Source organism: Seriola lalandi, unplaced genomic scaffold, assembly GCF_002814215.2.
Source record: "Seriola lalandi dorsalis isolate HSWRI2012SDOR001 ecotype SW California unplaced genomic scaffold, Sedor1 jcf7180002054861, whole genome shotgun sequence".
Lineage (NCBI taxonomy): Eukaryota > Metazoa > Chordata > Actinopteri > Carangiformes > Carangidae > Seriola > Seriola lalandi.
The window spans coordinates 1,511,366-1,523,645 of record NW_019525414.1 but is presented as its reverse complement, the minus strand read 5'-3'; the positions used below and the strand labels follow the sequence as shown (position 1 = coordinate 1,523,645).

The window sequence follows — 12,280 nt, the reverse complement described above, 5'->3', positions numbered from 1 at the left end:
CCAGGCAACATCAGGTGATGTGGACAAGGCCAATGAGTTCAACCTGTTCAACAACAGGTGTGACACAGCCTCACCTGTTCTCTCTCTCACTGTTTCAGCTGCAGCTTCTCCTACAGCATCTCCTCCACAACCTGACACTGCAGCTGCAATTCCCTCCACACTGGGGTCAAGTCTCCTGTCCTTTACAGTGTAGGAGGTGAGGGCAGAGCTCAAGAGGCTACGTCCTGGAAAGGCATCAGGCCCGGATGGTGTGTGTCAAGCACCAGGGATATATGTGCTGGTTTCTTAGAGATAAAGAATTTTATCTTCACTTCCACTTTCACATGTGAGATTTTGAGCAGAACATAGTATACATGGCGTAGGCACTACTTATCTGCCCCACTGCTGGGATTTTTAAAGGCACTATATAGTGCATACATTTCACACATCTGGATATGGACACGTCCTCATGAAGCTTGCAAGACATTAATAGTTAGCAAGTAATTGTTCCATCTGTGAAAGCTGTGTAGGAATTACTGCACACATGACGAGCTAACTTGCAGACTGAATAGCAATTGAATTTGTTTGGTGCTCATTCAGTTTAATCTCCACATTATGTACTTCCATAGATATTCATGGTTTTGCTGTTATTGTTGACGCACTTGTATGTATGTGCCACACTTACCTAATCCTAGACAGGACACCCTCAGCCCTGATTTCCCCAGGTTTCTGCAGACAAAAAAAAGTGAGCTGCACAACAGCTAATTATAAACTGTTTATCATATTAATGATATATATTACTTTAAACATCAGCAGAGGAAGAGCAATGAGAGGGCAATTCATTATTGAATTTCTGCTGTTTGTTTTCACATAGGCTATACCTGGTACATGGCCCTATAGCCTCTACCACTGTGTCCTGCTGAGCAGCACAATGAAGTGTGCTGAAAATAACACACATTTGCCTCCTCCATACTGTGTTATACGCCTGTTTTCACAGCAGTCAATTTGACTTTGTCATAGCGGGAAAGGTCTTAATAATAATATCAATGATGGCTCTGTAGTGGTGGGGGTATGTTGCTTCAGGTGTGAGACAATGTAATCCAATATAAGAAGTTCAGTTGAAGTAAAAGATGAAGCATTCAGAGGCTTGACCTGATGCCAAAACACTGCACGACAGTTCATAACATTCAGAGACTTTACAACTCTGGAACATTAACATGGCAGCAACTTTTATTTTAGTTTAGTTTTACCAATGAATACAGAGAAATAGAGAGAGAGAGAGAAATACACTGTTACATGATAAGAAGTAAAACACCAAGTATGTGTGGTTTTATGTGACTGGCCACTGCAGCCCAATCACCAATCAATGAGATATATGATTGTGGCATTTGTGGTACCCCTCATGGGGCAGGCTCAAAAATGATTGACCTACTCCCAATTGCTGACTGAAGTTAACATTTATGATGATTGGACAAACGGTTAATGGGTTAGAGCCAATATTTGCTAAGTCCCACCCTTTGCGAAGATATTTTCACCCAGTTGGCAGAAAGAAAGTTACTACTGCGTGTGGTGAGGTGAAGTCTCTGCTGAAGTTGAGATTAGTGGAGCAACATGGAGACAAAGGTAAATCTAAAGTTGCATCTTTTAAGAGGGAGAGTTGGCAAGAGTCTCAGAGACGCTGCTCAGGCACTGCAGGAAATGTTGTCCAGCAGAAGATCATTGTCTTACTACTTCGGACCTCCTTTGGTATTTTGTTATTCAATAATTACGCAGGTGATTACAATGAGACTAAACAACACGTGTTGTACAATTCACCATGCTCTACTGTCTACATTGGATTATGGAGATATCCTGTCTGCTCATGGTGCTGCCACTACCCTTAAACACTGGACTGTCTACCACTGTGCCACTGGACACATTACATGAGACTGGAGTTATATGAAAAGGTTGGATGGTTGTCGGTGGCATCTAGAAAGAGTCCTCATGCCATCTCGTTATGTAAGCTGACAAAACATTCAACATCCATAGTTGAGTTCAGGACTAATGACCATGACACCAGATCCCAGAAGAAACTGTCCACTCCTCTACCTACCTGTACCTTGACATCATCCCTTCATCTTACCATAGACTTAATAAATTAATCTTTGCTTCTAAACTACCGTGTCTCTGTCTGTGTTAGGGTCCAAACAAAAAAGCCCTTTTGAATTTTTTAAAAGATTATTTTGTTTTAAAATATATATATATATATATATATATATGTGTGTGTGTGTGTGTGTGTGTGTGTGTGTGTGTGTGTGTGTAGGTGTGTGTCTGTGTGTGTATATATACACTGTTGCTCATAAAGTTCCATGAAATGATTGTGACAATGTGATTTATTTCATTTCACCTGGGTAATTAAGACACATTATGTAATCATTGCACCTGGTCAAAAGTGATTACTGATGCATTTAAATAGGAATAAACAGAGGATTGTGTCTGAAAACAAAATTATTACAACTTTATGGGGGACAGTGTATATATATATATATATATATATATATATATATATACTTTTTTTTGTAATTAGTTTTTTTAAAATTTCAATTTATTTGTTGCCCCACCTGCAGTACCTTTGCGGACCACCAGTGTGAGGTTCCCATTTGTGAGCTGCAGCAGTGGGCTCTACTGCCGTAGCGTATACATGATCAGCCACAACATTAAAACCAGGTTCCAGGGTGTGGCTGTAAACCTCTTTCTTCTCTCTCTACTTCCTGCTGCTCATCAGTATTTAATTACAATTGTCTATCACAATCAAAACAGGCTATAATTAATGCAATGTTATATTTGAATGCAAAACCCCTGCATCAGATAAAGCCTGCTAAAATCAAACATTATATGTGTTGAGGAACAAAGTGCTCACCAAAGTTTCACTGTGAAGAAAATGCCAACTTACTTATGTTGCTACTAGGGGACTCAGAGTGGGTTGTTGTGCATATATATATATATATATATATATAGGCTACTGTATATATGGCCTCAGCTTACCTGTAAATCATACCAGTGGAATAAGACATGCTTTCCCTGAGTGACACATGGTTCATCCTGAGGAAATCCTCCAGGTTTTTGAGCTGAGCAGCTGCACGAACCTCTTTCAGGCGTTGAAACTCTGCTAACTGGCGACTGCGCTGCTGCTTTTCTTCCTGCTCCAGCGCTTGCTCTGACAGGAAACAGCTCAGGCCACTGTGCATACTGTCACTCATGGACGACAGAGACATTATCTTGCCTCCAGGCCCGCCGCTTCCACTGCTGATGCTACTGCTTCGACAAATCCCACCGCTGTCTCGACTTCCAGGTTGCGCCCCTCCACTGCCCCCAGGCTTGGGAATCTAGAAGTGGATGCAAAAACCAAAAGGAACTCTAGTAATTAACTTAATAACTACACCTAAAATGACCATATCAATAGCTAGAGCGGTTGGAGGGACATACATTAAATAGACCAGTAGATACTGTATATTCAAAAACATTTATATCACCAAGAGAGTGAAACACGCAATATGTAATCCAGTTTCTAGATTGGGTTAGATATTATTGTTAGGTTACAGTGCTACTATATACAGGTGTGTGTGTTTGTGTGTGTGTGTGTAGGAAAACAGACAAAAACAGAATGGCTGATTCAAAAAGGCATCATGGATAGCATGCTGTCTATGTGAAAAGTAAAACAAAGGAAACTATAAGCAAAAGATGGCAGAATCAAAGATGGCATGAGAGTGTGTTTCTTTGTTTAAGGCCAATTCATTGAGGCACCAGGTTTAACCTGCAGTGTGCAACTGTTGCCCCCTTCTGGCAGTGAGAGTAATTACACAAACACTGAGCTAACTGAAGTGACTGAGAGAAATGTGTTGTTGGTCCACTCTGATTGGTGTAGTCAGATTTTGAGTAGTCAGAGACACATAAGAGTTACCAGTAAGGCAACATCCATGTCTGCCCTCAGTCTCCCTATTTTCTTTAATAGTAATCCATGTTTGTCTTTGCTATCGATCGCTTTTTTTTTTCAGACTGTAATCCTTCCTCTTTCTTTTTAATCTGTAGCATCAGAAACTTTTTGTTGACTCTTCATAGTTTTTTTCCACCATAGACTCCACCATACTCCTAGCTGCTGTAGCCTACTACTTCTCCGTCACTACAGCTGCTCCCCTTAATGTGTGCCAGATCGTGCTGGACACACCTCAGGACGTCCCAGATTGAGACCGTGAAACACAACACTCAGTTTCTCAGCCTATTTGCTTTTTGTGGTTGTAAATACAACTTTTGGCCCTAACTCTATTTTCCCTCCAGTGGAGCAGTGAAGAGAAGAGAATGAGGCAAGGGAGCACGGGGGGGGGTGTGTTGACTTGTGACATCATGAGGCCAGGCTACACAGAGTAGCTGGTTGTTGGGTCCGTGGGCAGAGTTCAGGTCTGGGACTCAGACAGCCAGACACTAAACATGCTGAGCTGAGTCAGTCGTCCAGACAAACCTGACACTCTTCACAACCTTTCCATCTACCATGTGCATCATAATCACAGCTGTTTCATGGTTTCTGCATTATTGAAGTACACTAAGTAATTTATAGGTGAGTGACAAGTCGTATGTGAAGGACATATGTGCTTTGTTGTTTGTCTGTGCAGATGAAAAGATGAACACGCACACATGCACATGACATCACAAGATCCATACTCACATACTAGGTGCCTGGGTAGACATCTATGGTATTGTGACATGCATGAGGATAATTCACTGTGGGGAGACACACCACTGTTTGCTGAAGGAAGAATTGAAAGACAAGATAATCTTTTGAGAGTTGAAAGTTTCACAATTAACTTAAGAATCTCTGCTAATTTGTTCTATAAATGCTTCCCATTGTAATCGATGCAGATACACATGGTGAGTGCACAGACACTGTCTTGGGAAGTATTATTTCATGGTTGGGAGGGGAGGAGCCTCAGTAGAGGGGGAGGGGTTATCTGTTTTGTCTTTGTACAGAAGGGAAGGTCGTCCGTCTTTCACATTTTTATTCCCATTTTATTTCTTTTAATTTTCCTCATCCTGCATTTATATTTGTCAGCTCAGCATTTGTAAGTCAGCTCTTGTGTGTTTATACTGAGGACAATCGGCGTTTGGAGATTTGCTAGTTAGAAAAGTCCCAAAGTCAGTTACATGCTGCATCTGAAGATTTAAATAATTCATGAAGTTATCCACAATGCACCAGTTGTGTAATCCAGTTTGTTGTGTGAGGTCTGAGTGTGCACCTCTGGAAATATAAGTGAATATAATTCATACTTTAGGCCTGTTATTACAGGACAAGCTGACAGGATGACAGGATGACAGGATGACAGGATGACAGGATGACAGTACATCTGGAATCGATTGAGATCTGCACTGGGAGATAGCTTTACAGGCTCAGAGTGGGGATGATCAAGAGGTTTAAAAATAACCCATTTAAACTTTTAGTTCCTCTGTTTGGAAGCACAGCACAGGATAGTACTGTGATGCTAACCAGCGTCACACAGCGAGCATGCTGCACACAGCTTTCTCTGTGTCTTCCACACAAACAGAAAAACAAGTTACCTGGATATAATCCCCAGTTCTATTAGTATTTGCTTATCCCTCTAATGCAGGGTTCCTCAAACAGTTCCAGACCAAGGAACCCTTTCAGACGGTTGTACTAAGCACAGTTATGGTTGACAGGCAGAATCTAATGTCATTTTCCAAGTGCAAACATGCTTAATCTTTATTGCAGTTAGTGTGGAGACGAATGACTCAAAAGCTTCATGGCATCAGAGGTCAGTACAGAACTGACAAGAATACTCCATATCAATCCTGAATCTTTCCAGTGTCTTTTTTGCTGGATATGTCCAATGAAGAATTTCATAGGAAACCTCTTTAATTTTAATTTGTCTCGAATTATCCAAATTTTCAGCCAATTACTTTCTCCATTAATTAGAATCTTCCTGGGGGCAGAGTTACAGTCTGTATACAGTTCCTTATGTTTTTATTGGAGTATATCTCCATGAAATATACCACTGTAAAGAGGATCATTTCTGAACCTCAAAGAAGCTGTAGCTTGAATTCAGAGATGAATTCATTATTATTCAGTAACTGTCCTCCAGCAAGTTGTCTAACTATTACAATTCTCAACCCATTTTCCCTAATATAGAGATTTAGTTTTATATAGAATCTTCTCATTATTCCAAATGTAGTAATTAGTTGGGGAGAAATTATGTTTGTAAATGAGTTTCCAGGCCAGCAGCACTTGTTCATGGAAGTCACATAGATTTGCAGCTAACTCACACATTTTATAATCATACTTGAGCAGAAAATTAATATTATCCATCAAATTAAAAACATGTTTAGGGAACGTATTCCTTCGTTCTTCATCAAATTTCAATCAATTATATTTTGCATATTACAGAAGACAGATAGATAGATAGATAGATAGATAGATAGATAGATAGATAGATAGATAGATAGATAGATAGATAGATAGATAGATAGATAGATAGATAGATAGATAGATAGATAGATAGCATTGCCCAAGACAAGGACACATAAACAGATTGTGAAATTCCCTCAGCTTTAGACAACAAAACTCTTTGGTTAATTGGTCAAAAAGAGGGCTGAACACCCCGGTATGTAACTATGTTTTTCATAGGGATAATTTCAAACTCTCTGCCTAAAGTCACTATACCTTGGAACTGACCTTTTTTAATATGTATAGCCATTATTTGTGTGACAAGAGTTCAGTGGACAGCCTTGTCTTGTCCCACGACAGCTGTCGACACAGTCGTACCGTGTTATCTGAACTGAGCTGTTGCGTAACAGCTTTCAAAAAGTGATTTCCAAATCCAAAACATTTAATAGCTTTTATTACAAATTGGTGGCTTATTGTATTTGATGCTTTATAAAAATCAACAAATCGACAAAATCTATCATCCAATATGTCTTCATTGTAGTCAGTCATGTCCAAAATGAATCTTATGTTATTGCAAATGTTTCTTCCTGTCATAAAACCAGATCGCTCTTCATCAGTAATATCATCCAATCCTAATTTTTATGATTTTAAGATTTTTCTAAGATTTTAGCAAAGACCAATGCAATTTTTTATTTTTTTTTCTTTGGTTTAGGGATGAATGTGATAAGACTTTGTCAAGGAGTTGGTGGTAAATCATCAGTCCCTAAAGATTTATTCTCTTTAAGAGAACCAATACATTTTTTCACTTCGATTAGACTAATTTTCTGGTCACAGACTGTTTTAAAGCTGTTTCTCTTCCAGAATAAAGAAGTACTGCATTTTTCACCTTGTTCTCGCCACTTCCTCCTTCATCTGACAAAGGCCCCTCTGGCCTTTTACTCATATATTTGTCTTTGTCTTTTTTTGCAAATGTTATAGCTAAATTTCTTATTTCAAATTTCATTAGTTCCCAACATTTTCCAGGGTTGTTCATTAAATGTGCTTGTCTCCCATATTCGTCACTTATTTTTTGGGGATCATTTTTAAATTCTTTATTTTGTAAAAGTGTTTTATTTAGTTTCCAGTACTCTCTGTTAAAGTTCTGTTTAGTCAATCTCATGTTGATTTTTAATGAAACAGCCTTATGATCTGTCAGAGCTGTGGATTCTATTAGCACTCAATCTACTTTATATTCTATGTCTGAGGAGATCAACCACAAGTCTATGTGAGATTGCTGAGATCTGTCACTATTACTCCATGTACACATTCTTTGGTTTAAGTGTTTATGTCTCCAGATATCAGTGAGGGCCATTCATATACATTCAGTTTCCAAATCACTCAGTGCTCTTAATTGCAGGCATAACTGCACAAGTGACAAATACTGGTTGCCTTATCAATGTGCGATATACTTCTAAGGTTAAGACAGAACTTAGATATTCCATTTAACTCAGGAGCTTCCATCGACTGCTGGTGTCTCAGTTCACTGTAATTCAACCCACTCTGTTTCTCTTGTAGTTCTCCTTTCAGTCCATTTTCAACTCCTTCCTGTTTATAAATGCCTTGTCTCCTCGCTGCCTTGCTGCCTCCACCGCTGTCCATAGACGACTGCAGGTGTCTCTGTCTGCTGAAGTCAAATCCTCTCTGAAGTGGAGTCGCTGGTTCTTTATGTAGTTGGTTTTCTTGGATACTTTCCACAGTATGTCTCTGGCTGTTCTGGACTGGAACCTGATAATTACTGGTCACACTGGTTGGTTGGTTTTAACGTCGGCCGTATCGATGACACTCGTTCAGTCAGACACTTTCTTCTGCAGCTGCTCACGTGTTTTTTGATGGCGGTAATCCAGTGATTGGTTAGACTTCCTGTTTGAACAGTGTTGTAGAGCTCTGCCTTGTCAGTTTGGTCTGCTCTTTCTTTTATGTTCTGAATAATAGCTGTGACTCTAGTGTCCTGCAGCTCAGAGAGCGTCAGTTCCTTGTATGAGGAAAGTGTTGCCTTTTTTGGTTCCCCTTTATCTTTGTAGTTGTTTGCTTCCCTGGTGTGTTCTTCATCGTGTTCAGCTCGACAAGCGTAAGAGTCACTCTCTCTTATGTTCTGTTTTCCTCAATAAACCTACATATCTTCCGCTGACTTTTCCATCACATCAGCTTAAAGTTAGACAACTTTAACTGTTTCTCGTTGTTCTTAATGTGGTGCTAGGGTACAAACAGCAATATGATACTTAACAGGAAAGGTCCTTGTGTTTCCTCTAAGAAGTTTCTCACATTTTTGGCAACAAAGGACGTTCTATCAACAGTTTGTGCAAATTCCCACAACAGTCCACTAGCGTCTCAAATTATGACTGGTCATCTTGAGCTGACCCCGATCTCATCCATCTTGCTCCCCTCTGGTCCAATCCCATTCTACACAATTGAATGTAAATGTTTTGGCATCATAAAGGTAACGTGATGTAAGAGCTGTCCCATCCCTCTTTATACCATTCTGAGCCCTTGCAGCCTCTTGCACTCAAACACTCACCAGATGACGTCAGTTAAGTCAGTGAGAGTTCAGGGCTCAGGGTTTAGGGGGGGGCATTGGGATTGGGCCTCTCTCTTCTTCCATCTTCCTGTCAGTGGGTATGCTTGTGTTTTTGTTTTCTGGCTACACAATGGAAAGTCCCTGCAAAGATCCATTCAGATTTCACTCCAGGAGGCCTGGGTGAGGGCAGCGAGTGTACCCCAATGAAAAAATTATTACGCGATTTTTTCAGTCAGAGAAATCGTTCCTATTGGTTACTGTCTTTGTCAGTCTTTCTAACTTGAAAACAGGCGTCAGCTCTGTCAAATGAAACTACATAAAGGGGGATGGGCACACACATGTATGAGGGTTTGAATGATTTTGAAAGGTTTTTTAGGCATCAAAATGCTTCAGTGTGTTTTCTGTTGGTTCAGATTAAAGGGTTTCAGTCCATTTTTCCACTTTTCCTTTTAAAGAGGTGAAAAAATAAACTACAGAGTCCACAGCTCCCATATTAGGCCCAGAGGACTGAATCTTCACACATTTTGACAAGATGTAGAAGGAATATGATGATTTTCATGTTCTTGTATTAGGTATATCCTAGTTATCCTACTTTTATCAAATATGACTTTTTCAAGCGAGGACAAAAAAAAATACCATGTACGAGCTGATGTAGTTTAGGTTGGGATTTTGTCACATACAAAACAAGCAAATTTCAGAAACTTGAAGATGTTACCTTTCAAATGATGTCTTATAAATGCATTTTGGCCTTACTGTTAAACTTTTTAATATAAATATACAAATGTAGGCAAATTTCATTTAAAACAAACAGGTGTATGTTAGAGGTTTTACCTTATTGTAACAGGGATATATGCATAGCGCTCCATTGTTTGTGGTTTTACTTATTTTTTACTTTTTATCCGTTTATATCACACACTAACAAGGAGAGGTTCGAGTTTCTCAAATGTCCTACTGAATCAAAGTAACCAAAGGTGTCAGGGCACTGACCATCTCACTGCAGTCAACTATAGACAAAAAATATAAAGAGCAACATGACTGACATTACTGTCACTGAGCAGCGGCCCTTACAGGCCGGTTGTATTAGAGGTTTTTGGGTCCTGAATTACAACATCTAAAATCACTTTAGAGTCCTGGCTGAGTAATAATTTAGTTAAAGGTTATCTAACTGACTCACCAAAGAGGGAGTGCACACATGGACATGCAAGAGAGGGGGAGCATGCATATGGAGAGAAATACAATACTGTATGTTCCAAAGGTCTATCACTGAAGTGTATGAACTAACCTACAGACTAGAGTCACACACTCCCAGCTCTTTCATAAGAACAGGTCTAATGGACCGAGCTGAATGCACATCATTAGATCAACATACACACTTGTCTCCTCTTGGTCGTAACCTCGCTGCCCTAAATTATTATAAGTGATGAACTGGTCATGGGTGGCATCTCTCACTCATTGACAGGACTTAAGTTCAGTTGCTATAGCTGCTCAGGCTGACAGTATGCTGGAGTAAAACATTCTAAAATGGCTGCAAATGCTGTTATAATAATCAAAACCATCAGTATATTTAATATGTCATTATCTATAGACTGACTGTTTCTCTCAGCACCTCAACTCTCCTGCTGTTGGATGAGGTAAGAAAAATTCTGCCTTCAGTTTTCCTGTGAGGTTTATGTATCATGGAGTAATGTATGGAGTGTTGGGGTTATAGACACAGCCAATACTACCAGTATATATTATGATCCCCTACATACGAATCAAGAACATCTCTCGCAAGAACACAAGCCTAAGAGAGGTGATATTTATTGCAAAGATCCACTGCAATAAATGCTCACAAACCTGCAGATTATAAATACAGCTGTATAATACCCTTTATGATGTCCTCAACCATCCAAAGAAATCCAGTGTACAATCGCTGCTCTCTCCATTTTCCTAGCCTGCTAAATCCACAGCCAATCAATAATTGAAGAGTCTCTTCCTGCATCCTGATGACAATGATGGAACACATCATCCAGCTACTTTCACTGAGACTGAACAGAAGAACAGTGGTGTCTCAAGAAACAGAATAAGGGGAGAAAAAAACATTAGTGAACCACGTGTCAAATTATCTTGGGCAGCCACAACCTTCGCCATTTCACTATGGAATGTGTGTTCCCTTATAATTACTCCAGACATGGGTAGTATATCCATGCAACATTAATCTGTCCGTCCCATCATCTGTCCATCCATTCATCCTAACCACTAGGAGCTACTCACCCGACTGGTTGGCGTTCGGCCGATGTAGGGGTTCTGGACTACACTGCTCATGGTAGAGCTCGGTGATGGCTGGATGAAGCAGTGTGTCTTTTACTCAGTCTAATGCCAAACAGAGCTGGCTCTGGATTGCTCTAAAAGTAGTTGGTGAAGGAGTTAATATGGCTTTCCTCTCCCTCCTACTCGGTCACACGGCACACAAAGAGCCCTATGAGCAACCCTGTCTGCACTGCAGAGGACAGAAAATAATCTCACAAGTAAATTATTTATCTTGGCACTAAAACTAGCATCTGCACTAAAAGCTTGTGATTGTAACAGCAGAGAGCAAGCTACAACTCTGTCATCCTGCTTGCTCCAACAGGGATGGGTTTTTTTCAGACACTCTCTGTGTATTTATTAAAGGGACTACTATTACTACTATTACTACTGCTGGGGTACAAAGTGCCATATGTGTAGATTTGTATACATGGTGGGGACATATGTCCCAACGCTTTCGAGATGTGGATCAACAAACCAATATTCTTAACAATCTCAAATAACCATGCATTTTCAACACCTCGCAGAGTTAGCTGTTTTTTGTGTTTTGTGTTTTGATGACGAGATATGAGTGATGATGATTTGATGACGTGTACTGCAGAATAAGGACTTTAAGCAGCGACAGTTGAATGATGATGCAATGATGTAGATTCTATGTCGAAACTTCCAACGATACCAGCTGACAGGAGCAAGACTAGTTTGTACCCTGTGACACATAAGAGAGTTAGTGGGTAATTATACGTTGTTGTCATATTTGACACAGTCATGTTGTTTATTTTCAATTATACCGTCAGTAGAGGATTGTGAGTGTATTTGTTTAAGATACATGCTAATTTGACAGATTTTTCCAGTTTATTCATAGACATGTCAGCACAAACTGTTGTTAACCTGCCATTGTCTGTGTATTGATGAAACCATGTCCGTGGTGCTGAAGGAACAGATGGATTTAGACAAACTCTCTCAGGTCATTTTAAGAGGCATATTGTAGCAATGTTCAGAACTCCCTCGCTTTCCTGAAGTAGTAAAGCAGC

General features: G+C 39.8%; 1 protein-coding gene across 1 annotated transcript in view; it reads right to left on the bottom strand.

Annotated features, from left to right (window-relative positions):
- The window catches only part of LOC111670652 (voltage-gated potassium channel subunit beta-2), a 26,742-nt gene extending 15,395 nt beyond the window's left edge, over nt 1–11,347 (bottom strand). Inside the window, exons 1-3 of the mRNA XM_023427463.2 lie at nt 11,217–11,347; nt 3,004–3,344; nt 665–708 (exon numbers count right to left, since the gene is read on the bottom strand). Of these exons, the coding sequence (XP_023283231.1) occupies nt 665–708; nt 3,004–3,344; nt 11,217–11,267 (436 nt within the window). The 5' untranslated portion in view covers nt 11,268–11,347. The remainder of the gene's footprint in view (nt 1–664; nt 709–3,003; nt 3,345–11,216) is intronic.
- Nucleotides 11,348–12,280: the final 933 nt, after the last annotated feature.